The sequence below is a fragment of the Orbicella faveolata genome, unplaced genomic scaffold, assembly GCF_042242905.1.
Source record: "Orbicella faveolata isolate gen_17 unplaced genomic scaffold, um_ofav_v1 contig_27, whole genome shotgun sequence".
NCBI lineage: Eukaryota > Metazoa > Cnidaria > Anthozoa > Scleractinia > Merulinidae > Orbicella > Orbicella faveolata.
The window spans coordinates 3,592,054-3,619,235 of NW_028301555.1; the positions used below are offsets into that span (position 1 = coordinate 3,592,054).

General features: G+C 41.4%; 3 protein-coding genes and 1 non-coding gene across 5 annotated transcripts; 2 read left to right on the forward strand and 2 right to left on the reverse strand.

Moving 5' to 3' along the window:
* Positions 1 to 9,865: 9,865 nt before the first annotated feature.
* Positions 9,866 to 9,943, forward strand: Trnat-ugu (transfer RNA threonine (anticodon UGU)). The gene has a single exon. It is a non-coding gene; the product is annotated as a tRNA-Thr (tRNA).
* LOC149107182 (uncharacterized) lies at positions 9,883 to 13,340 on the forward strand. 2 transcript variants are annotated; one of them, XM_089297063.1, is made up of 3 exons: positions 9,883 to 10,026; positions 11,524 to 11,630; positions 12,978 to 13,340. In XM_089297063.1, exons 1-3 carry the CDS (start codon positions 9,998 to 10,000, stop codon positions 13,199 to 13,201), a joined length of 360 nt encoding a protein of 119 aa, XP_089153189.1. In that variant the 5' UTR covers positions 9,883 to 9,997; the 3' UTR covers positions 13,202 to 13,340. The 2 variants fall into 2 exon arrangements, with proteins under 2 accessions (XP_089153189.1, XP_089153190.1); XM_089297064.1 differs by lacking the exon at positions 9,883 to 10,026 and adding an exon at positions 11,156 to 11,263.
* A 2,187-nt stretch (positions 13,341 to 15,527) lies between these two features.
* Positions 15,528 to 17,289, reverse strand: LOC149107183 (uncharacterized). Its single transcript, XM_089297042.1, has 3 exons — positions 17,134 to 17,289; positions 16,587 to 16,698; positions 15,528 to 15,861 (listed from the first exon to the last, which is right to left on the reverse strand). Exons 1-3 carry the CDS (start codon positions 17,200 to 17,202, stop codon positions 15,641 to 15,643), a joined length of 402 nt encoding a protein of 133 aa, XP_089153168.1. The 5' UTR covers positions 17,203 to 17,289; the 3' UTR covers positions 15,528 to 15,640.
* A 5,148-nt stretch (positions 17,290 to 22,437) lies between these two features.
* Positions 22,438 to 25,200, reverse strand: LOC149107184 (uncharacterized). Its single transcript, XM_089297220.1, has 3 exons — positions 25,012 to 25,200; positions 23,856 to 23,967; positions 22,438 to 22,826 (listed from the first exon to the last, which is right to left on the reverse strand). Exons 1-3 carry the CDS (start codon positions 25,078 to 25,080, stop codon positions 22,606 to 22,608), a joined length of 402 nt encoding a protein of 133 aa, XP_089153346.1. The 5' UTR covers positions 25,081 to 25,200; the 3' UTR covers positions 22,438 to 22,605.
* Positions 25,201 to 27,182: the final 1,982 nt, after the last annotated feature.

Here is a 27,182-nt window from a genome sequence, read left to right on the forward strand (position 1 = left end):
GCTGTGTTAACCCGCAGAGAAGACCCTCACACACGTGGTGATATAATTCAACACCAGCTTTTGAAACTATTGGAGCACAAAATACCAGTTAACGAATTGAACGCGTGGTTACTTTGTATACGATTCCTTGGGCTCGGTTGGTCGTTGGTCGGTCCTTACGCTTCTTAAATATTTGACCTGGTCTAAAAGCTGGCCGAATGTAAAACGTTCCAAGAGGACGCGACTCACGTGATCAGATGCACCCTTTTCCTAAGGAAGGACCGCTAGCCTCAGTGGATAAATGGTCACAATCTCTCCTCATAAAAATGGCTTCTCCAACTCATTTATAATTCATCAAGTTTAATTAAAGGAAATCATGGCCGTGAAGGTGTTCATTTTCTCCTGAGCTTAAGCTTCGATGGAGAAGATATTTTCGTCGCATTTTCCAATTCTCTTCTCGGTGTTTGGAAATGTGGTCAAACATGAGGTCTTTTGTAATTGATGTGTGTTACTTTGTACCTTCTTGAAAACAAAAACTCATTTCTTGATGCGTTTTAAGTTACACAGTTACATGGTTACACAGGAGAGGTGTTTTAACGCCTTAAAAGGCTTAGCAGTGTACCTATAGGGATACAACACGTAAAGAGTGGCTTCGCACCAAAATTTCTTGTATACCGCGGAGAAATAAAGGGTTCGAAGACCTTCTCATTGTCAATTAATTATTTAATAAAGTGTATTATCGTTTGTCTCACAATGTAGTCACTTGAGATGTAGATCGCGACGTTTCGACTGCTTACTGCTAGTCTTCTTCAGGCGATAAGGTCGACTGATTGCACGGTATCATTTATATCACAAAGGTCGGCTGTGATTGGTGCATTTCGATCCTCCTATTGTTCCATTGTTCCGGCGAGTAGCTGTTCCCTCAGTGGTCCGCTGTTGTACCCTTCTCCTGTTGTTGTGTTTCCTGATCGTGGGTATCCATGCTTTAGGAATTTCAATTCCACTGTCCCTGTTGATGTTGTTAGGGTGAAGTCTTATGTGAATAGCTTCCTTGACCCTACGTGTGTACCAGTGAGGATCTCGATCAATAAACTTGACCTCATTCCAGATAGGATAGTGGCCGGTCTCGTGGGTGTGTTCAGAAACGGCGGAGGTCTGGGTACGGGCGAGTCGTATATCCCTGTCGTGTTCTTTGATCCTCTCCTGCATAGATTTCCCTGTTTCCCCGATGTAGACTTTGCCGCACTCACAGGGAATCCTGTAGACAACACCATCTTGTTTAGCCGGGTTGACGGTGTCCTTTGGTCGCACTAAGTGTGACCGAAGTGTCGTGTCGGACTTAAAGACGGTGCGAATGCCTTGTTGTTCTAGACAGCGGCGGAGAGACTCCGAAACTCCTTGGACATAAGGTAAAACGGCGGTGGATTTAAATTCCGCGACAGGCTCTCTTCTTGGGGTTGTTCGTGCCTTTGTGATCTTCTGTACAAAAGAGGAGGGATATCCGTTAGAAACAAGTACAGATGACAGATGTTTCTTCTCTCCAGCGGTTACTGATGGTTTGGTGACGAGACGTTTAGCCCGGTCGTACAGACACTTCACAATACCGCGCTTTACTGACTTAGGGTGGTGTGAATCATACGCTAGGTACTGATCAGTATGTGTTGGTTTCCTGTAGACACTGGTGGTAAGGCGGCCATCAGGTTCTCTGTAAACTAACGTGTCGAGAAAGGCGATCTTGTTGTTGTTCTCGATCTCCATGGTGAAACGGATTGATGGTTGTTGACTGTTCAGGTGTTGCAGGAAGACGTCAACTCTATCCCGATCCAGGATGGTGAAAGTATCATCTACGTAGCGTTTCCAGATCTTAGGCTTGCAAGGTGCGGACTCTATTGCTTGTTCTTCAAATATCTCCATGTAGAGATTAGCAATAACCGCGGATACAGGGCTCCCCATGGCTGTGCCGTCTCGTTGTTCGTAAATCGATCCGTTGTACTGGAAGTACGTAGATCTTAATACGAAATTCAAGAGGTCCGCGATTTGAACTGGTGTAAGTGTCGTGCGGTCAGCCAGGCCTGCGTCGTTCTCCATTTATTGTAGCGCGGCTTGTACGGCGCCCTCGATCGGTACGTTGGTGAACAGTGACTCTACGTTGAAAGACACCATGATCTCGTGGTCCTGGATCTCTTCACTGGCGATGGTGGAGGCGAAGTCAGTTGAGTTCTTCACTGTGAAGTTCGAGTTACCTGCAAGACAAGATAATACGTTAGCCAAGAAAGCAGACAGGTCGTATGCAAAGGTGTTGACACACGACACAATTGGCCTAAGCGGTGTGTCGGCCTTGTGGATCTTCGGCAAACCATAGATCCTGGGTGGTTGTTTGTGTCGGGGTCTGATCTTATAATAAACCGCCTCTGATATGTGTCCACTCCGTTTCAGGGTTAGCAGCTTCTCAGATAGCTTCCGGGTCAAGCGGTCTGTCGGATCTTTGTTGAGAAGCTGGTACGGTCCGTAATCAATTAGCGCTGACATTTTTGCGTGGTATGTGTCAGCGTCCAGGATTACGCTGGCGCGTCCTTTGTCGGCCGGAAGGACCATGATGAGTTGTCCTCTTTTAAGCTTTTAAGAGCCTCCTGCTGTTCCTTCGTGATGTTGGGCGTGGGTGGTTGTGCCTGTTGAAGGATGGTGTTGACAGATCTCCTGACTGTGTCTGCTCGCTCCGCATCTAGTGGCCTGACTGCTGACTCAATCTTGGCGATGATCTCGGTGGCTGGGACGCTCGTAGGAGTCACGGCGAAATTTAGACCTTTCTTCAGTAAGGACACCTCAGCTTCGTTAAGGGTCCTGGATGACAAGTTGATAGCCCACTGCCTTGGCTCTCTGCGTCAGTCTGATTCTTTCCCTCAGGAATCTCATGGATGCTAGTTCAGTGACTCTGCGTGCGCCTCTGGTGGGAACTGGCGGCCGAACTTGCAGATCTCTTGGAACAATGTGGTTCTTAATGCACCTTGTGAGAAAGGTGAGATGGTTGGTATAGCGTGCGAGCTTGCGTGAGCAACGCTCATGTCGACGAATCAACCTTAGGGCTGTGCGCCCATATTTCTGGTCAATGTCGAGGAAAAGGTTGTTGTTATTCATCGTGGTAGATGCAATAATAAAGTGTATTATCGTTTGTCTCACAACTTTTGTTGACAAAACAAAGTGGGCTATCAACTTGTCATCCAGGACCCTTAACGAAGCTGAGGTGTCCTTGCTGAAGAAAGGTCTAAATTTCGCCGTGACTCCTACGAGCGTCCCAGCCACCGAGATCATCGCCAAGATTGAGTCAGCAGTCAGGCCACTAGATGCGGAGCGAACAGACACAGTCAGGAGATCTGTCAACACCATCCTTCAACAGGCACAACCACCCACGCCCAACATCACGAAGGAACAGCAGGAGGCTCTTAAAAGCTTAAAAGAGGACAACTCATCATGGTCCTTCCGGCCGACAAAGGACGCGCCAGCGTAATCCTGGACGCTGACACATACCACGCAAAAATGTCAGCGCTAATTGATTACGGACCGTACCAGCTTCTCAACAAAGATCCGACAGACCGCTTGACCCGGAAGCTATCTGAGAAGCTGCTAACCCTGAAACGGAGTGGACACATATCAGAGGCGGTTTATTATAAGATCAGACCCCGACACAAACAACCACCCAGGATCTATGGTTTGCCGAAGATCCACAAGGCCGACACACCGCTTAGGCCAATTGTGTCGTGTGTCAACACCTTTGCATACGACCTGTCTGCTTTCTTGGCTAACGTATTATCTTGTCTTGCAGGTAACTCGAACTTCACAGTGAAGAACTCAACTGACTTCGCCTCCACCATCGCCAGTGAAGAGATCCAGGACCACGAGATCATGGTGTCTTTCAACGTAGAGTCACTGTTCACCAACGTACCGATCGAGGGCGCCGTACAAGCCGCGCTACAATAAATGGAGAACGACGCAGGCCTGGCTGACCGCACGACACTTACACCAGTTCAAATCGCGGACCTCTTGAATTTCGTATTAAGATCTACGTACTTCCAGTACAACGGATCGATTTACGAACAACGAGACGGCACAGCCATGGGGAGCCCTGTATCCGCGGTTATTGCTAATCTCTACATGGAGATATTTGAAGAACAAGCAATAGAGTCCGCACCTTGCAAGCCTAAGATCTGGAAACGCTACGTAGATGATACTTTCACCATCCTGGATCGGGATAGAGTTGACGTCTTCCTGCAACACCTGAACAGTCAACAACCATCAATCCGTTTCACCATGGAGATCGAGAACAACAACAAGATCGCCTTTCTCGACACGTTAGTTTACAGAGAACCTGATGGCCGCCTTACCACCAGTGTCTACAGGAAACCAACACATACTGATCAGTACCTAGCGTATGATTCACACCACCCTAAGTCAGTAAAGCGCGGTATTGTGAAGTGTCTGTACGACCGGGCTAAACGTCTCGTCACCAAACCATCAGTAACCGCTGGAGAGAAGAAACATCTGTCATCTGTACTTGTTTCTAACGGATATCCCTCCTCTTTTGTACAGAAGATCACAAAGGCACGAACAACCCCAAGAAGAGAGCCTGTCGCGGAATTTAAATCCACCGCCGTTTTACCTTATGTCCAAGGAGTTTCGGAGTCTCTCCGCCGCTGTCTAGAACAACAAGGCATTCGCACCGTCTTTAAGTCCGACACGACACTTCGGTCACACTTAGTGCGACCAAAGGACACCGTCAACCCGGCTAAACAAGATGGTGTTGTCTACAGGATTCCCTGTGAGTGCGGCAAAGTCTACATCGGGGAAACAGGGAAATCTATGCAGGAGAGGATCAAAGAACACGACAGGGATATACGACTCGCCCGTACCCAGACCTCCGCCGTTTCTGAACACACCCACGAGACCGGCCACTATCTTATCTGGAATGAGGTCAAGTTTATTGATCGAGATCCTCACTGGTACACACGTAGGGTCAAGGAAGCTATTCACATAAGACTTCACCCTAACAACATCAACAGGGACAGTGGAATTGAAATTCCTAAAGCATGGATACCCACGATCAGGAAACACAACAACAGGAGAAGGGTACAACAGCGGACCACTGAGGGAACAGCTACTCGCCGGAACAATGGAACAATAGGAGGATCAAAATGCACCAATCACAGCCGACCTTTGTGATATAAATGATACCGTGCAATCAGTCGACCTTATCGCCTGAAGAAGACTAGCAGTAAGCAGTCGAAACGTCGCGATCTACATCTCAAGTGACTACATCGTGAGACAAACGATAATACAGTGTATTATTGCATCTACCACGATGAATAACAACAACCTTTTCCTCGACAATTAATTATTTGTCCGAAAAAGATCGATTCGCCGCCAAAACATTGCACCAGTTTTTCAATAGTAAGGAGGAAATGTTAGGAAAACATATTAAGTTCGAAATTTTTTTGTTTACATGATCGACGAAATTTCGGCCGTGTTTTTTTAAACTTGGAGCCAAAACTCGCGCATGCACATTACGTTCTTCCACTCTGAAGGCCAGCGGAACTGTTGTCCAGCCGGCTTTACTAGTTCCCAGGGTCGTGTGCGTCTTCTGAGGATATTGAGTCCAGTTCCTCCTACATCAGCCGGCCGCATTCGGAAACAGTAGGATGCAGTGTCATGGATACTGCGGGCAGTATGGTCAGTGGATCAATCATCTGTACATTGCAGCGTGTTGTACGTGGTAAAAGCAACACGGTATTTCTTCCGCATAACAGAGAACCCAACGCTAGAGTATTATGGAACTAAAACAAGCCTTATTCTATAAATTACTTATAGAACTGGTTCGCTATGATGTCTGTGATGTAATATCATATCTGAAACTCGAAGGATCGTGTTTTACTACATTCCCAGACACTGAGAAGAGCAATGAAACTACAACGCGAAGCGGAGTGCCTTTGACGAACTTCGAGGTGTCTGAAAATGTTATCTAACACTCAAGTGAAACACGGTCTCGAGTGTTTGATATATCTTCTCAATCAAAACCAATACTAAGAAGGAAACGTAGAAACATAATCGTAAAGACCTAAACTAATTAAGATCAACCTCGATCCCAGGCTCTCTCTCTTTTGCCTCCCTTGTCGTTGGAGAGAGAGGGAGGCAAAGGAGAGAGCGCCTTCGATCGAGTTTGAATTAAGATCAGATATCCAAACACCACTAGAATTTTGGGCAGTATCCCTCAGAAAACTTGTTTAGTTTCACTCACGACTACACCATAACAACTGGTGGTTTATTGTATTTTTATCATAAAAATCTGGTTAGGCCTATTCTTCCACTTTAAAGTCAACGGCGATTCAGAATCAGTATTTAGTAGCTGACAGTAAGTATTTGTATCATATTTGTCTCTCATGCATGATGGCCAAAGGTTAAAACTTTCCGATTTTCACGCCCAACGGCCAAATTTTTGGCCCGTTTGACGGCTAATTGTTAACCCCATTGAGACCCTCGTTATCACAGTGACTCCAGCTAGGTCAGGACCTAAAATTGAGGTCTTTGGTAAACGTTTCGTGGCCATATAAGATAACATCTTACCAAGGAATTTGTTTTCTTTTCCTTTTTTTTTATTTTACGGATACTGAAACTAATAACAGTATGACCCTTAACACTAGTTACAATCTCAACAAGGAGACTTAATGAACCATGCTTTTCACAAGCGGTGTTTACTTCGTGTTTCGTTAATCAGTTACAAGTGATGCATCATTTTCTATGATGATCGCAGTCGCAGTCTTCATCCTTCATGTCGCGGAAATCGTAATTTTTATTCTTAATGAAACAATGATATGTGCCATAGCAGTCCTGGCCTCCAGTGCAAGCTAGAAACGGGCAACCGCACCATGTGCCAAAACTATTTGTGGTGTGGAAATGATCACAGTTGTAGTTGTTCCCCTTGAATTTAATGGTGTCGTGCACTTTCCTCAAAACTTCATCTGAAATGAATATGAATGGGGATAATGTAACAATTACATGTAGTTTCATGCTGATAAACAACGTTTTATACTATGGCATAGAAAATGCAGCAAATCAGAATACAGGAAAGCCGTTTTATCCTCGAGGGTATTACACCCAGCCTTCCCACCGTGCGCCACGCGCACGGTCCCATTAATGGTGCTGGCCACTGTATCTTCTTTAGCAATCATTTGTTGGTACATATTGTCTTCAATGAGGTAATAAATAGTAAAAGCACTAAGATTAAGGTCCCGTCCACAGTACGCCGAAGGAATTTGATAACGGAGTTTTCACTCTGAAAACGCATCAAATGTTTTCCGTCCACACTACGCCGGAGCAATTTGAAAAAGCAGCAATCACCGGTCATTTTGGTTTTGTGTTTGAGGAAAACTCGGTCAGGCAAATAACGTTATCAACGTGACGCCATCGTTTTCGAAAAGCTCCGGTTTCAACGTATGTTTTCTACCCACACGGAAACGAAAAGCCGGCGTTTTCATATTCCTCCGGTTTAAAGAGCGTTTGCGAAAAGCTCCGTTTTCGTGACGGATTAATGTCGACGGTAGGCCTAATCGTAGAAATAAAAAAACCGCGTTTTCAAATTTTTCCGTGACAGTGTGGACGCTGTCTTAAACAAGAAAGCATACAAAGAAAAGTGAAATTATAATGATGGGTAATCGCAAGCAAACGGTACCCTTTTGAGGCTTGCTTTTGTCCTTCCCTTGAACCGATAGAACTGCTAGGGACAGGAGCAAAAAAATACACGTGTACTTGAAGCCCATCTTCAGTTTCCTAGGTGGATAACAATATAAATATATGCAATGAAAATTTTCACTATGGTACGCTAATCAAAAAGAATGAGTCTTGGGTGAGTAACTTAAAATATTATGTTAAAAATGTTAAATGTTGAATGTTTATAGCGGTCGATGTAGTTAGCTACAACTAGCTAGTTTTCAGGCATGCCACTTAAACTGGAAGAGAGAAATATTACAAATAAACATAATAGGCTTAAAAATCGATCCCAACTGGTGGGAGGCAGACCAGTTAGCTATTTACAAGCATGACCGAGGAGTTGAACTAGGGTCTACCGAGAAACAATTCTAGCTTAGTGGTCAGAGCGAGACTCGAACCCGCGACCACCGGATTTCAAGTTCGGCGCCCTAACGCTGCCTCCGCTTAAAAGTATAAGCTAGTATAAATATCCGATAAGGCGTATATCTGCTAATCACATTAGATAAAGTTTCAGATTCATCTGCAAGGAATATAGCCCGGTTTGACGCAAAAAGACTCCAAGCTTTTTTCCTGCGTTAAAAGCGCTTAACTGTAAGACAGGTTGCTTACTAAAATACATTGAGTAGTTTTATCGGTTTAAGTATGGATTTGCTATTAAACTGGAATCATCTCAGTTCGACTAAAAAGACCATGCTTACAAAAACAATTGTATCTCTTTCTTTATGTCTTTAAGTCTCATTCTTAAGGTAGTTATTTAAGAAAAAAAAAAGCAAAAACAACGAAATAAAGAAAACAAAAGTTGTTAATAACAATAATAACATCACTATATACTGGCGAGAGTCTTACATATTGAAATTATCGAAAAACTCTTATACCTTCAATTCAAGTCTTACCTTCTACAGAAATACAGTTTTGACGCTGATTCTCACACTGATAACTTGAACGAAGAATAGATCTTATGCAGGGCTGAGATGAAATACGATCTTAGTGTAAGACGTGGAATACCTCAAGCTGTGTTTACCAGCAGAGCATACCAGAAGCGCGTAGTCATATAATTCGACACCTACTGGACCATAAAGCAGCAGTTAAAAAATCGACGTAAAATCGTCAAGAAACAAACGCATCAAGGCTTATACCGCAGTAAGAACGCACGCGTCACAAATACACTCAAAATTCACTTTGAGCCTGAATTTTCGAATATATCACATGCTGTGTCAAACCAAAAGTCATGGTGGAATCTGCAATGCTTTTTAACCGTCGAGGAGGGCTGGTATCCATTCTCGTCCCCAGAGCCACACTGACGTATTTTGGCGCGAATGAGCTGGTATTGATAATCCCGTTTATCTTGCACTCCCTCACTTGCTTATGCTCATGCGCTAATGGAAAAAACCATCCTATAAAACTACAAATACAATAAATAGAAACGCCAAAAAAATATGTTCGCACCTGTAAATACCGACCTTAGCTTTGTCGTGATTTTATACTTCAATTACCATGATTTATATTTCATATTTTTATACTGACCACATTATAAACTTATATTCAAGAGGTTTCGAGTGTTGTTTAAGATGAAAATGACTTCACCGCCAACCTAAAACCTGCAATTTTAGATTAATCGCAGATTTAGACACTTAACAAAGTGATGCATTACGTAAGTGCATTTGTTGCTTTAGATTGTCGAACAGTAATTTATTAGAAATGTTTATATATGAATTTCAGAGGTCTGAAAAATAGTATCTATTGTGGGTAAGGTCTGAAATAGGGTATTGCAAATAACATAATTTGGTCTGAAATGACGATTTGATGGCTTCAGAAAACTGACCACCACGTTCCATCAAAAATTTTGGGCAGCCTCCCTCAGTAGACTTGTGCAGATTCGCAGGCGACTAAATCAGGACACAACAACTAGTGGTTCATTGATTTTTATCATAGAAGTCTGATTAATACAAGACATGATTGATCATCATAGTTATACTTACAACAAACAAAGCTGCCTAAATTGTGTGTGTAACCACGATCATGTTGATCAATCATGTCTTCATATCTATCTCCGAAGTCCAAATAAGCGATCTTTCATATATTCATTTGTATCTTCGAATCCCCCATCTACGCGTATGTTACGCTTCCAGTCGGCTGCGCTTGATAGCTCAGTTGGTAGAGTACTGCACCTGTATCGCAGAGGTCGTGGGTTCGAATCCCGTTCAAGCCTGAATTTTTTTCAGGCTTATATTTCACAGCTGCTTAAGTTGTGTGTATAACTTCGATGATTAATCATGTCTTCAAAACCAAACAGTACGTATTGTTACAATGTGCTTTGTTCGGTGTTCAGTATCAAAGAGATCTCCCGCATTTTATTTTGCTATTGTCTAAAAAAGCTCTCAAGCTGGTAAGAAAAAACTAGGCACGCTACCTTCTTAACAGATTGCTACATAGTTTCCTAGCATATAACTTGGTTTTCATCTATAGAGGGGTTTCCCCATTTAATCGTCACTAGGGAATTCGAAGCGCTTCTGAAATGTTTGTGCAAATGGACGCCATTCCTGGTTAGCTAACTAAAAGTCATTTAATAGAAAAGTGTACGAATTTCAGAGGTCTGAAAAATAGTATCTAGTGTGGGTCCGGTCTGAAATAGGGTATCACAAATAACATATTTTAGTCTGAAACAGTGATGCAACAGGTTTAGAAGGCAAGCCACACGCCCCACCAAATTTCAGGGCGATATCCCACAGGAACCTTGTGTGGTTTCACGCGCGACTAAACCAGGGTAACAACTGGTGGTTTACTGTATTTTTATCATGAAAGCCTGTATAGGCTTTTTTTTTTTTTACCACTTTAAAGCTAACGGCGAATTCAGAATCAGCATTTAGTAGTTGACAGTAACTGTTTGTTTATAATTTTGTCTCTTAGGGATGATAGCTAAAATATGATTATTTTACTAATTACTCTGGTGGCATGTATGGGTTGTCACCCGTTACGACCTGATCTTCTCCCTCCGCTGAATCACTACAAAAAGTTTAACGAGTAAAATCAAGGGAAGGCGATACTCTATAATTTCCTTTTGCCACAAAATTCGCCTCCGTGAGTTCATTATTCAAAATGCCGGCATTTGTCTATCCTCACTACATTTCCATTGATGTTGTTTATACAGTTGAACCACGTTAATTCGGTCACCAACGGGCCACAAAATTCTGGTCGTGTTAACGGGGTGGCCTTATTAAAGGGCTTCTTTAAATACGAAAATGACTGATTTCGCTTTTGTTCGGGCAAGAATAAAGTGGCCGTAACAACGAGGTGGCCGTATTTACGAAATAGCCGCAAGGCGGGGTTCCACTGTAGTACTCTAGGTTAAACAGCGGTAGGTGTGGAATTATTTCACAACGTGTTTCTGGTGAGGTTCTGCGGGTCAACACAGCTTGAGGTATTTAACGTGTTGCACCCAGATGTTGTGTTATCAAAGCCTCGCGTAAGAGAATTCATTCTACGTCTAAACTGTTCACCGTCAAGATCTCTAATTTTTATAACTTAGAAGGTAAGAGTTGTCGGAAATTGCAAATTTGGTAGACTCTTTTTGGGGGAGCAATTTGACCAGTATCGCTATTGACAATACAACCCTGTTTTCTTTGTCCAATTTCTTCGCCTTGTCTTGTTTTTTTGTTTGTTTGTTTTATTTTTTTCCAACAGTATCTCGAAGAAAGATGGCTTTCATCTGCAAGAAAATGAAAGAACAATTCACAAACACAACAATTCATTCGTTTTATACATTTTTTTTATTATTATTCGTTTTTCCAGGCAACTAAATATGGGTTTCAAGTTCACCTGTGTTGTTTTGTTGCTGTGCGTGATATTTCAATCTTCCCAAGCCAAGCACCTCAAAAAAGAAAAAAGCACGAAAAAGGGTATGGATTTACTTTGAGTTCGCTAATTTTAAAATAGAAACAGAATTTTTTTTATCAATTGTCTTTGTTTTGGAGGGGGCTGCAGGCGCAAGTGGAAATCAGAAAACGTTCTTTCTGTTAATTTTAACAAGTACAGCGAACCCCTGTTTGCTTCGAGAAGAAGCCCGATTTACCATTAAGTGACTATGCTGCGGTTAGTGGGATTCTTTTCAAGGAAAATACCTTCTTTTCTTGAAAGACGTTACTACAGGTAAAACCACGCTGCATGAGATTAAACATTGTAGCGTCGTTTCTTTAAAATTCTCTCCTGGCTCCTCGGACGTGTACGGTTCTGTTTTCTGACTCCATTCCTCATTTTAGTGTTCCACAAAAAGCTATTGATACAGTCTGAGATAAATTTAAGGATCTTCTTTGGATTAATTAGAAGCTAAGGTGGCCTGCTACAGTTTTAACAGAGGAGAAGAGCCCAACTTTTAACTTTCTCACCTTTCTCGGCTAGTCAAACTTGCCAAGACGATTGATCTAAGGACAAAACCGTCTTGGAAAATTTGACCCAAAAAAAGAGTCAAAAGTTAAACTCTTTTAATATTTTATATTATAATATAAATGAGTTTTGAAGCTAAATGTTTCAAGCGAGATTTAAAGTTATGATTCAACTCATGGACTGGCGTTCGAATCTCTAAGAGAGTATACAACACAGAGGAGGTGATAGTACTAATGTGTTCATGTCAAACAGACCCCTGTTGCCGTCACAAGAAAGCTACCGGTCCATTGTTCTCGTTTTTCGTTTTGATTGGTTAGCTTCCTTCTAGGTGACTCGGGCCCGTGAATTGGGCCCTTATACTCCCTAAAAGCTGTAGTAAGTCACATAAGGGAAATCCTTGTTTACAATATTTGCCTCATTAGCATAAGCAATTCAGTTTCTGATGGAGCTACAAATAAATCAGTTCTGAATATTGAGAGGTCATAGTACGATTAACTCTGCCAATGAATATGAGCCTGATGTATTAAATACTTTTTGTGCAATACGGGTTTAAAAACTCAAAATTTTACAAAGAATGTATGAGTCAGCTCATTAGTGTGCTTTTGCCACCAAGAAATTTTGCAGTTTTTGAAAGAAAATATCTCCTTGAATATTCCACCCAAAGAGCTAAAAATTTCACCATGGGATAAGTTTCACTAGCTCTTTAGCTGTTAGGAGTCAATTTGTATCTGACATGTTTCCTTCTATCCGCAAAGCCGTATGCAAATGGCAAAAATGTAAACAATCACGTCAGCATGAACCCCCCTATAAAGTAGTATGGTCTTTGAACTAGACGTATTTGCGCCTTGTATTCCTTTTTACAGTGAACGATTTTCCCAAAGTGCATGACGAAATTGTATGGAAGGGCAGAAAGTACGAATGCGGCCCCATAGTTGACACCGACACCGGCACTGGCATATTCTGTGGCTGCCCGTTTCTGGCTTGCTCTGGAGGCCAAGACTGCACAGGGAATTCACTTCACTGTTACATTGTCAATAAAGATTATAATTTCCGTGACATGAAGGACGAGGATTGCGACTGCAAGTAAAAATGTACTAGCCTAAAAATGCAGTATCTATAACATGTAATACGTGTTAAGGTTAACGGTGTGAGGGAGAAAATGGCATCTTTGTAATTTCGTTTTGAAGATATGGCTGTTTATCAAATAAAGACAAATCATTGAATAATTGTGGTAGACTGACCTCATATGAGTCGCACGTAAATAACTTGAACTTGAATTTTATTTTGTTTTCTTTCATACAGTTGCAATTGCTTTTCCCCGCAACTAGTTCAGGAACTAATCGAGGCGACAGCAATGGTTTATATTAAAAAGGAGATAAAGAAAAATATAATGATAGAGCTGAAATGAGCTGCGCTCGATTTGGGGTTTAATTTGCTGTTGATTGTCCTGTTGGTTGTCTCGGAACACCCAGGGTTTTTCCCCGGGTTTTTCCGTTGTTGTTGTTGTTTTTTTCCTTCTCCCACCTGAAAAACCAACCGTTTCCAAAATCCAGATTTGAACTGAATAGAGGACCAACGTGAAAACCAGGGAGGGCCGATTTGGTTTCCTTTCTAAAAATTGCAATTTGTTTATCGATTATTTATCAATTAGACTCTTGATGTATTAAATTAATCAAAATGGTGCTGTTGTTCAAAGCAACTTTTTATGTGAATTTGGAAAAAGCAAACAGCCTCATCTACAAATGACAGAACCGGCTGGATATTTCACAATGCTTTGCATAAAGCTTTTTAAACTTTATCATATAAACTCTTTTTCTTACGTCGCTTGATTAAGAATATAACACAAACAGCGGTGATAAACATTGTGTTCCAACGCATTTAAACCAGTGCTGCAGAACATTTTTCTCAGTTCAGGTTCCAGACCTCCAATATTTTCGATCCAAATAGTTTTCAAAAAATTGTAACGGTCACTGTCGAAAATGTACGTTGAATAGCATACGAAACGTCAGGTAAAGGTAAAGTCTGCATGCGGGCCAAGTGGCCCATCAGGCCGGAGCTTATCCCGGTTTCTGTAGCATGAAGCGACTAGGAGTATTTCTACTCCCCCCTGGATGGGATGCTAGTCCATCGCAGGGTTACCCCCAGCATTAAGTTCGCCGGTACCCATTTATACACCTGGGTGGAGAGAGGCACTGTGAGAGTAAAGTGTCTTGCCCAAGAACACAACACAATGTCCCCGGCCAGGGCTCGAACCCGGACCGCTCGATCTGGAGACGAGCGCACTAACCATGAGGCCACCGCGCCTCCCTATACGAAACGTCAACTCCACTATTAAGATGCGTTCAAAGAGAAGGTTTATCACCACTGTTTTTGTTATATTTTTAAACTTTACATTCATATTTCCCGAGCTAAGATACCGGTTACCCATTGAAGATTAGATGGATCATGGAAACCAGGCGATAGAGTTCTTGAAGCCATCCAAGGGTTTGGGAATCATCCCGATTTTCCCCCTGGTATTCTTGTCGCTCCCCAAGCACCACTCGAAACAAGCTTAGACAGGTTCCACCACTTAAGGCCCCATCCACATTACTCTGGAGAAATTTGAAAACGTAGCTTTATTTCTACGGTTAGGTCTACCGTCCACACTTAATCCGTCACGAAAACGCAGCTTATCGAAAACAGTCTTCAAACCGGAGGGACTGATTTGAAAACGCTCGCTTTGCGTTTTAGTGTAAAGGGAAAATATTTTGAAAACGGAGCTTTTCATAAACGGTGGCATCACGATCATCACGTGATTTCCCTGACCGGGTTTTCGTGAACAACAAATCCAAAATGACGGATTATTGTTACGTTTCCAAATTTCTCTGGCGTTGTGTAGACGGAAGGATAACGAGTTTTCCGGCGGATAGTGTTATCTACCCTTTAATCTTTAATATCGATTTACTCCTTTCAGTAGCTGATAAAGGAGTAGCGGTCCATAAAATTTTGTGATACTAATGTCAATGAAATCGTAATAGCCAATTACAACAGACTTATTTGTCAACGGAGCAGATTTCACAGAAAAATGCAATTTTGGCACGAAGAGCAAGCGCGTGACTAAATCGTGGATCTGGCTCGGCCCCAGAAGTCTGTTGTGCCCTCGTAAAGTATCAAGGGCGAGAGTCGGCTGAGGGAGACAGGGTGAAACGCCTCGCTCGCTTCCGTCCCTCAAATAAACTCTCAGGAGAAGATTGGAGATGAGTCAGATCTTGGATAGCTTTTCATGTGACTAGCACAGAAACTGGTGTAAGTTTATTTCGGCAAGTTTAAAACAAAAAATAAGCAAATGTGAATTTCTTTCGACAATGGATATCCGTGATAGTGCAGTAGCTCCTGATGGTGTTATAATTATAAATAAACTTGGAACAGCGTCATTTTGTTTTTTTTGTCATGTTCTTTATTATGCACTACATCCGTAAATTCTACTGTTGAACACCACTATTTCGGACTGTTTAGGCCGGGTAACGAAGGATTTCTGTATGCTCCATCACTTGCAACACGCTGCGATGTACAGCTCTCCAATCCACTGGCCATACTGACCGCAGGATCCATGACACTGAATCTTACTGTCTCCGAACTTGGCCTGAGTGATGTAGGTGGAACTGGCTGCGTATATCTTCAGAGCTCGCATATGGCCCTGGGAACGAGTGAATCCGGCTGGACAAGCTCCACTAGCCAGAATACAGTAATGCCCAGGAGGCCATTGGCCTGTAAGAGAAAGACACTTGATTTGTTCGTTAAGGAAATGATGAACTCGTGTGCCTGATCAGATATTGAGAACGTGTGGTGACTCATCAAGTCGGTGCTTAGAGCTATTTTTTTAACATGTGTATGGCAGAAAGGCGGTCCGTATCAGATACGCAGGTAGAGGATCTCACCCAACAACAACAACAACAACAACAAACTTTATTTACTCGTACAATTACAATTTTGCAAAAATACCACTCAGTATAAATCTTCATATGCAATAGGGTATTTGCACCTTAGAAAGTTGGATTTTTTTATAGGGAATTCATTTATCGCGCAGGTAGCCAATCAGATTGTCCTTTCGTATTAGATTACCGCAAATGATCATGTATTTCATCCCCTCTTAATTTAATGGAAGAATCGGAGTCCCACCATTTACACAAGATGTGGATAGGATAACCGTATCGCGGGAAAAGTCGACCGCCTATAAAATTAACATTGTGCATGTCATTTTGTCTGATACAATTTCCTGGATCGATAGCTTTACTTCCAGTATTTTGTTAGAACTTATTTCCCAACTATTAACTGGACTCCAAAGAAAATGATTTTTGCTTTCAGAATATAGCTGCGGGCCCAAGAAACTACAAGGACGCTTTGTTGCTGCATTCAGACCTATATCAATCCAAAATGAAAACACGTTTTCCTGAATAGATTAGTTTTACAGTAAGGCAGCAGCAGGAACTTACCAATGGCTTGTTGCAGTTGCTGTTTAGTGGCAGCAAGGTCACTTTTGACGGCGTTCAACATGTTTTCCTTGTTCTGAAGGTAGGTTGCCAGGGCAGGTAAACACTGGGGTACCTATTCGAATGGGAAGGGGATCGTTTTTGATACTGGTAGAAAGTAGCTAGGCGTAGTCTTTTTTACACTTTATGGTCTTGAAAACAAGCTATGTCTAGAACTACTGTGAATGTTTTTCTAAGATACGTTTGCAACTGACTTCAAATATAGCATCGTGGCGAGACTGTGAATTGTTTTCTCGCCTTTTGAAACTGCCCCGCCTTGAAAAAAGTGCTACAACCAGATTATTTGAGTTCCCTTTAATTTAAAAATACTGAATTCATGACCAAACAAACTACAGGAGATAACCATCATGAAGTTTCAGGCAGAAAAATATATAGTGAGAATAATAGCTGAGAAAAGGGAGAATGAAAGGTTTTGACGAAGTTAGCAATTCAGACAAGCTCATTCAGAAAATTTTCAATAGTCCTTTAACACGAGATTAATCTTACTTACCGAGGCATGGGCTTCGCTTGGATTGTCCAAGAAGTAGACAAAGACAGCCAGGACGAGAAAGAACTTCATGTTCTCTCAGCTCAGAAGAAGGATTTTGTCTCAAACGAAGTTGGCGGATCGGAGACGAACACCAAATGGCGCAACCAAATAGCGTGAAAGCAGTATAATATCGATGACTGTGGGAAACTAAGGTGTGTGTTTACGAATAGTTAATTGAGAGTAAAAGGTTTTTGTGGACTCATATTTAGACAGCTTTCGAAAGTTTGTGATAGAACATGCAGTAAGTCATCGGTCAACATTCAAAAGGGTGTTAGTTTCTGGATCAAGACTTACTAGTGACTCCATTCGATTAAACAAGCATTGGATCAGAGGTATTAAGTTTTGAACAGCTGATTTCATAAAACATCTCTTCACTCTTCAAAAGTCATCGATTTTTTTTTTCGGACAGCTCGGCACAATTGAGTGTTTAATTTTTTTCGCTTAAATTTGATGAATGCAAAGAAGGGTCAGACAAAGTGAACCTTTTCGCTGGTTCTTTTTCAGTGGGGGTCAAGTTTAAGGTTCTGTTCTAACCCCTAGTCAGATTCAAGCAAAGTCGTGCCCCCGTAATAAAAGATGCAAAAGAAAAAAATTTCAAAAGTGCACTAACAATTGTTTTCCCTTTCAATAAACTGATATGACTTTTAAAAAATTAAGCAAATGAGTTTAAAGATTTTCAGAATGGACATCGTTTTAACTTGTTAGCTTAGTGGTGCGAATTAATAAGATTTAAGACAAATGGTCGACCATTTGTTTTTTTACTTAACATGTTTGCTTAGACATTAATTGCTTAGAAATATCTCTCGCATTTCGATTTACACACTGTATTTACTTTACAAAAAACTGCTGTCCGGTCTTTTTCACGTACATCAAAATAAAATAACGCTGAAATATTTTAACGCAAAGTGAGTCTTTTTAGATTATTAGGTTATTCCTTGCATTTTCAGGGTAGTTCCTCTAACTTGTTTTTTCCTTAATGGAGAACGAAAAGTCGACTTAACAAAAGCAGATGATTTGTAGCAGTATCTATGTTAAGCAAACAATTTGTTTAACATTTCTTAACATCGTGTTATTTTTCAATATTTTGACGGTGTATGTGTGTGCGGAGAGTTGATTGTGAGTAAAAGGTTTTTGTGGACTCATATTTAGACAGCTTTCGAAAGTTTGTGATAGAACATGCAGTAAGTCATCAGTCAAAATTCAAAGGGATGTTTGTTTAATTTCTGGATCAAAAGTGACTAGTGATCAGAAATATATCAAGTTTTGAACAGCTGGTTTCAGAGAGCGTCTCCTCACTTTTCAAGAGTCATCGATTTTTTTCGGACGGCTGGGCACAGTCATTGACAAACATTTGAACTCTCTTCAAAGCTAGGATTCTTATAAAGATCACACTTTTCGACTGATATTGCCGGCTCATAGTTCATCTGGGATGAAACTCTCGGAGAAGAGGGAGAGACTCCCCTAAGAAAAGGTCAGGGATGCTCGGCGGAAATTTGAGCTAAACCCCTAAAAGAGACCAATTTGGGTGTGGCTCAAGTTTTATCTGACGCCTAAACGATACCCCTAAAAACAGAATAAGCTTGATTACCAGCCGCTGTTCAGGAAAGGAGCCGGCGCGAGTAGACCGAACTCGATAGACCAGCAGAAATCAAGCCTAAAAACGGAAATAAGATGTTTAATTCTTTCGTTATTATTTCTTTGGGTGCACATTTAAGTATAGTTTGACAGCTGAGAATAGTGCCGTTTCGTCATCAACAACCTAAGTGAGACAAGAAATCTTGATTTGTACCCCTAAGCGAGACGGCGAGCATCCCCGACCTGATCATATAGGACTCCCCCAACCCCCACCCCAAGCCCCCGTTTCAGGCTGAAACTACAACAGAATAACCATGTTAAGATTGGCCTTGAGCCGTCTTTTGGAATCTTTCAAATCATTGGATAACACGTTAATGATCGAGTATGCCGCCCTAAACAATCACAACACCAAGACGATGTTAAAAAATCTTTATTCAAATGAATTGTTGGTCTAATTAGACCAAAACGTTACTAGTTACTACATCTGATTAAACACGCATTAGAACTGACGATACGATTCTCAAACGAGTATCACTTTTCGAAGCGTAAAGTTGTTAGTTAAAACGACTTTATTTTTGACACCTCTTTGAAGTCCTTCGAGGTTTTTTTTTTTTTTTTTTTTTTTTTAGATTTAATGAATGTAATGAAAGGTCAGACAGAGTGAAGCTTTACGCTAGTGAACCGGGCCTCGGTTCTTTTTCACTCGGGGTCAAGTTCAGGGTCTGCTCTAACCACTAGTTATTCAAGCAAAGTCGTGCCACCGCAGTAAAAGGTACAAAAAAAAAAATTCAAAAGTACGCTAACAATTTTTTTTTTCCCTTTTGAATAAAATATATCACTTTTGAGAAATTTAGCAGATGACTTAAAATATTTTCAGAATGAAGAGCATTTTCTCTTGTTAGCTTAGTGGCGTGAATTAATGAGATTTAAGAGCAAACCATTTGATTTTTCTGAATTTGTTTGCTTAGACAATAACCGCTTAGAAACATCCCTCATCATTTCAATTTACCTAACATTTTCTCTTTACAAAAACTGCTCTCTTTTTTTCACGTAAATCAAAATAAATTTACGTTAAAAATGAAATAAAACGATGCAGTGGTCATTTTGGATCAGGTTATTCCTTGCATTCTCAGTGTAGTTCCTCTAACTATTCGTCTGACATTTTCGTTAATGGAGAATAAAAAGTGGACTTTTTCAAAAAACAGATGATTTCTAGCTTTGTCTATATTAAGAAAACAATTTGTTTAACATTTTCTTAACATCATTTTATAATATTGTGATGGTGTTGGTCTTATTTATCATTTACTCAATAATTTTAAAGACCTGGAAGTATCTATAACGTGTAATGCTAACAGGCCGAGGGTGAATATAGCATCTGTCAGTATATAATTTCGTGTTGAAGATATGGTTGTTTATCAAATTGAACGACTCAGTGGTAGACTGACCTCATATGAGTTGCATTTATGAAACTTGGAACTTGGCGGCTTGAACTTTAATTTTATTTTGCTTTCTTTCATACAGTTACAATTGTTTCCCCCTGAAACTAATTTCAGAACTAATCGAGGCGGGGGCAAGAGTTTACATCAAAGAGGAAAGAAAGAAAAGAGATAATGACAGAGCTGAAATGAGCTGCGCTGAATTTGGGGTTTAGTTTGCTGTTGGTTGTCCACTGACTCCGAGAACTTTTCTCCGAGTTTTTTTTTCCGGTTTTCCTCCCTCTTGAAAAACCAATGTTTCCAGATTTTAATTCGACCTGGATAGAAGACCCGCGTGAAAACCAGCCAAGGCCAATTTGGCGTCTTTTTTTAAAAATTTGCAATTTGTTTAAACCTTGATGTATTAAATCAATCAAAAAGGTGTCGGCTGTTCAAAGCAACTGACTATGTATATTTAAAAATCCCAAACAGCCTCGATCATCTAGATCTAACGACAGATCGAGAACTGCATGGTTGAATATTTCTCATTGCTTTGCATAAACCTTTATAAACTTTACTTTCATGAGTACTTTCCAAGTTAAGATACCGGTCACCCATTGACTTGGAAGATTAGATGGAAACCAGGCGATAGAGTTTAAAGTCGTTCAAATGATTTTAATCATCCAGATCGCCGCAATTTTCGTTCTGGTAGTCTTGCATTTTCGTCCCCATAGCCCTTTTCGCTTCTCGTAGCCGGCGGGGCCTTGATACGAAAAACGAAGGGCGTTCGTTCTCATGCCAAGGCCCCTCCGGCTAAGAGAAGCGAAAAGGACCATGGGAACGAGAATGGTAGTCTTGTCGCTCCTCAAGCACCGCTCGAAACAAGCTTAAACAGGTTTCCCTGACAGAAAAACAACGGGCCCCGGTGGTTGACCTGCACCACTTTAAATTAAAGCTCTATTTTCATCGTTCTTGTTAATCTTCCTCTCCTATGTCCTCAGGGCAACATGGGGAGCATTGTTTGTGTTCTTTAGTTATTGTTTCGCTTGTCTAATTATAAAAACTCTTGAAAAAGGTGCAGGTAGCTTCCTCCCCCCTCCCCCTCCCAAAAAAAAGCGTAGATAACGTTAACGCACCTGTTAAGGTGGCCGAACACAGTTTTCGCGCGCGCTTTTGCTGACGCAATTCAGCGCGCGCACGAGGATTGCAAGAAACAAACATGCCGTCAATAGAGCGATTATTTTATTTACTCAACACTCGCAGTATCTGTGCTATTTTTCTCTATATTTGAACGTAGTGTATTGGTGGCTTTAGTCTTTTACTACAAAGATACATCAGCTTTTTCTTTGTTACCGAAAGAACCCAGTTAAATGCAGCGCATGCGCAGTTGCTCGAAAAATTGAGACCGATTGCTTTAGCAGAAACTTGCCAATTTCTAACGATCCAGTAGTTAGAATTTCAAGAAATTTGGCAAAAAAAAATAGTTCAGAAACCACGTGAATGATCTATCAGAAAAAATCTGAATTTTGACATAGGGAATTTTAAATAATTCAGAACATGCAGTGAAAACGATTTACGGCGAATTACGAAAATCGTCTATGTCAAAATTTTATTAGAACAGTGTTGACAGAAGGGATTTAAAGTCAATTCGTAGTGGGCAAATGATGAAAAAAATCTGACTGGATTTTTTTTAAATACACAAAAACCATTTTTAAGCCTTGTTTTTAACCAGCCCCGTTGCCATGGCAACAGCACACACCTTAGCCAAAATGCGAGAATAAACCCTTCTGAGGTTAACCTTGACTCTTGCAAAAAACGGACGCCAAAGCATAAATAGTTTAAAAGTAATGGTGAATTAGGCATGGGCACTTGAAAACTGCGTTTGGCCACCATAAAAGTCACTATTAAGTAGATATCGTATTTGTTTTGTCAACAGTTATTCACTGGAAAGCGATTGGTCCAGTAGATAACATTATTGGTCCTTTGGACAACTAGGCCCTGAATTACAACCTCTTTGTAAAAAGAAATAAACATGGTAGCTCTTCGTCTTTTGTCAAAAATCTTTAAAAATTCTCACGCTTTTTTCAAGTTTTTGAATGGCGTATTAAGCAATTGGGAATCCTTATGTGATATAAGGCTAGATTGCAACCATCATTTTAATACTAGCGGGACTTCAAACGCGATGTTTGACGAGTTAGCTGAAAGGCCTCTGATGAGTCCTTTGGCAGGGACGAAACATACGTGTGTAAGGCTAGCCATTGTAAAATTCTCACACTTTTTTTCAATATTATTTTGCAATGCCCTTTATTAGAATATTACATCTACCATACACATTCGTTTGATTGGTTAGCATATCGAATACCCTATATCCCTAAACCCGACTGTTTAACACCATTGTGTAGGACTGCTTAGGCCGGATAATGAAGGATTTCTGTGTGCTCCATCACTTGCAACACGCTGCGAGGAACAAATCACCGACCCAATTATCATGCTGACCGCAGCGTCCATGGCACTGGATCCTACTACTTCCGAACGTGGCCGGGGCGATATAGGTTGCACTGGCGGCATATTGTTTCAAAGCTCGCAAATGGCCCTGGGAACGAATGAATCCGGCTGGACAACCTCCATTGGCCAGAATACAGTAATGACCAGGAGGCCATTGGCCTGTAAGAAAAACACATTCGGTGTGTTCGTTAATAAAATGTTAAACTCATGCGCTTGATAAGGTATTAGAGGACGTTTGGCAATAACACGTTAGGTCCTGTTTCTGCAACATGAACAGGAGAGTAAGGCTGTCCATCGAAGGCAAGTAGAGGTTATAACCCAGTAACCTTCATCTGCAACAGCGTATTTACACCTTGAAATATTTTTTTGGAATCATTTTGCAGCGTTAGCATTTAACCTTCTCGATTAGGCAGCCAATAAAATCGTCATTCCTCTGTTAAATCTATCGAATGAAACTAGCACAAATTATGTGTCCGCTCTTTTTTTTTTTTTACGGAAACTGTAGACGCAGCTAAGATCAAAGCATTGCCGTTAAAGTCAACCTAAAAATAGCATTGTGTATTTTGAGATTTATGCAGTAGAGATGGGCGCTCCTTGGTTATCAGCTCCAGGGTATTTAAACTTCCAGTATTTTGTCAGAATTTATTTTCATTTATTTGCTGACCTCTATTTAGATAAATAAAAAAAACAAATTATTTGGAGAGGAAACCACATCAGCTTTTGCCGGTTTTTATTCGGGTCCTCTATCCTGGTCGACTTGAGTTTTGAGATTAGTTTTTGCTAAGGGAAGGAAAACTGGAGAACCTGTAGAAAAATCCTCGGCGGAAGACGAGAACCAACAAGAAGCTCAATCCACGTGCACACATGGCACCAGGTTGAAATCGAAACCGGGTCACATTTGTGGCGAGGGCTCTCACCACTATGCCATCCCTGCTCCCCCAATATCTAATTTATGACAAAAACTTCGCCGTACTCAAGTGGAAAAATTGTTGTGGGAATGCTTATTTGTTGTTCAGCTTCGTGGCCATGACGGTCCAATGCAGATTGAGCTCTGACAATTGGTTTGTTGCGTGCCTTTGGCTCACAAAAGACCTCAAGCTGTTTGCCCACATTTACATTTGAAAGAGCAGTGGAGGTGCTGATTAGCAATGTTTATATCGAACCCTTATGAAAGCTTTGCAGACTTACCAATAGCTCTTTGCAGTTGCTTTTTAGTGGCAGCAAGGTCACTTTTGACGGCTTTCAACATGTTTTCCTGGTTCTTAAGGTAGGCTGCCAGGGCAGGTAAACACTGGGGTAGCTGTTCGAAAGGGAAAGAAAGCGCTTTTGGCACCGTTAGAAAGTAAATACACTAAATGGTAGATAAACGTCCTTGGTAAGGTAGGTTAAGTCTGCTTACGAGCCAAGTGGCCCATCTGGCTGGAGCTTATCCAGGTTTCTGTAGCAAGCAACGACTAGGAGTATTTCTACTCTCCCTGGATGGGATGCCAATCCATCGCAGGGTTACGCCCTGCATTAGGTTCGCCGGTGCCCATTTATACCCCTGGGTGGAGAGAGGCACACACAACACAGTGTCTCCGGCCAGGGCTCGAACCCGGACAGCTCGATTCGGAGACCAGCGCACTAACCATGAGGCCACCGTGCCTCCCACAAAAAGTCCTTGAGACGCTGATTTAATGTAACGAATCACTTTTTTTTTTAACAACTTCGGTTTGAAAAGCACTGCTATCCTTTTAAAAACGCGTTGCTGTTTCCCCCTCACCACACAGTACAACGTTTAGGGAAACTCGGGAGAAATTGCAGGTTTTCAACTTTGCATGTGGAGTGTGGGGAGGGGGAGAAGGGGGCGGGGAGAACCTAGGCTGGTGAAAACTGATATATTCGCGTCTGGCGTATATGCAACAGCGCTAAAAGCGCAAATTTGTCCCCAAAGCCTTTTTCCACGATTGTAGGCTTATTCTATACCACATTTTATGGTTTCTTAGAACGAGCTATGTCCAGAACTACTCGCAATTTGTTTTTCTAAGATGCGTTTGGGACTGACCTCAAATTTAGCATCGTGGTGAGAATGTGAATTATTTTGTCGCCCTTGAAACTGCCTCGCCTTGAGGAAATTTTGCCTCAGCCCAATAATTTGGGTTATCTTTAATTTAAAAATACTGAATTCATGATCGCTACGAACTACCCGAGATCACTAGCAAGAGCTTTTAGGCAGAAACATTTATAGCAAGCACGGCTGAGAAAAGAGAGGTTCGAAAGGTTTTGACGAAGTTAGCAATTCACAAAAGCTCACCCACAAAACATTTCAAAGGCGGTCCTATATCAAAACAAATATCTTACTCACCGATGCATGGGCGTCGCTTGGATTGTCCAAGAAGTAGAGAAAGACAGCCAGGACGAAAAGGAACTTCATGTTCTCTCAAAAGAGGGATTTTGACTCAAACGAACTTGGTGGATCGAAGAGGAACACCAAGTGGCGCAACCAAATAGCGTGAGAGCAGTATATCGATAACTGTGCGAAACTAACGTGTGTGTGCGAATAGCTGAATTAATGAGCGTAAAAGGAGTCTGTGGACTCATATTTAGACAGCTTTGGAAAGTTTCTGATAGAACATGCAGTAAGTCATTAGTCAACATTCAAGAGGGTGTTTGTTTCTGGATCAAGACTGACTAGTAACCCCAGCCGAATAAACAAACATTGGAACAGATATCAAGTTTGAACAGCTGATTTCAGAGAACGTCGATTCACTTTTCAAGAGTCATCGATTTTTTTAGGGCGCCTAGGTACATAACATAACATAATGTTTTATTCAAGATACAATAATAAAAGCAAAATAAAATACATCTTGAAGAGGAAGAAACAGAGGCTAGCCCTTAGTCATCCATGTCCAATACACCCAAACTGAGTCGATTCGTCTGAGGTACTTGACGATTCGACTCGATTCGCACGAAGTCGATCCGCTCCACCGGAAGTCAAGCCCAGTGAAATAATGATACATGAACCTTCCTCGTTGTTAAAGCTTGACAACAAACTTCAGTCGATTCGCCTGAGGTACTTGACGATTCGACTCGATTCGCACGAAGTCGATCCGCACCACTGGAAGTCAAGCCCAGTGAAATAATGATACATGAAACTTCCTCGTTCTTAAAACTTGACAACAAACTTCAGTCGATTCGCCTGAGGTACTTGACGACTCGACTCGATTCGCACGGAGTCGATACGCACCACGTGACACGATGACCCACGAGAAAATGATCACAGACCTTCCTCGTTCTTAAAACGTGACAGCAAACTGAGAGTCGATTCGTCTGAGGTACTTCACGATTCGAGACGATTCGTCGCGAATCGTCTGAACGGAAGTCGAATCGCGGTAGGCAATAACTGGGATGTCAAATTGTTAACGATTCGACTCGATTCGCACGATTCGTCGCGAATCGTCTTCTGCAAAGTCAAATCGTCTGAACGGAAGTCAACTCGCGAAAGACAATAACATTATGGAGAGGACGTATTACTAAAATATAAACCTAATCATATTGCAAGTATCCAATATCGTACCGCAGAAATGATATACATTGAATAGCTTTTCGCACGAAGGTTATTTTTACATAGAAGGGTCATAGATGCTAAGTATATAAATAGCTTATTTAACGAAGGTGTCCGCTTAATACAGGTTTAACCGTACTCTATTGCCGAAAAGGAAGATATTGAAACTCACCAAATTGATGAGCTGTTAAACGTTCGAATGATTCAAGCCGTGATTAAAAGTTTTAGACGATCAACAGACAAGAAAATTGATTGAAGAGAATTCGAACGACCAGTTTCACTATTATTAATACGGTATTGTGAATAAATACACGTAAACACGGACATGGCGAAATTATATGAAAAAATAGTTGAGAAATAGAGGAAAAGACATAACACAAGGCTGGGAGTCCTGGAAAGGAAAGAAAAAGAAAAGAAAAAAAGAAGTTATTACAACACGGGGTATTCGAGTTTGGTCACCCAGCCAAGTACGAACCCCACCGAACAGGGCTTAACTTTTTAAATTTGTTGAGCTGACGAACCTTTATAAGTTACGAGGACGGGAAGGCCAGAACGAGAACGGCAGTGGACGTGGGCAACTTTCGCGGGTCCCGTCGTGTCGCCAAATACAAAAATGTTTGACACGTGTATTTTCTTAAAGAACGGTGACGTCAATAACTTGAGCTTCGTAAAAGCTATTCACAAAAGCAATGACATTCTTTATAATGAAAGGCTCCTGTGAGCCAGCTCATGGGTGAATTGGATGAAAGTAGAAAAGTTATTTGAAGAAAAAAAGACAGGAATTGATCATTGTGGAGTTCTTCTTGGTATAGCAGTGAAAAACAGGATTTTAAAGAAACATCCTTTGATCCATTGGTTCTGATGTCCAGTGGTTGCTCATTGACACCCTTTGGGTAAAGGTCAAGTCTGCATACAGGCCAAGTGGCCCACCAGGCCAGAGCGTATCCTGGTTCTGTAGCATGAAGCGACTA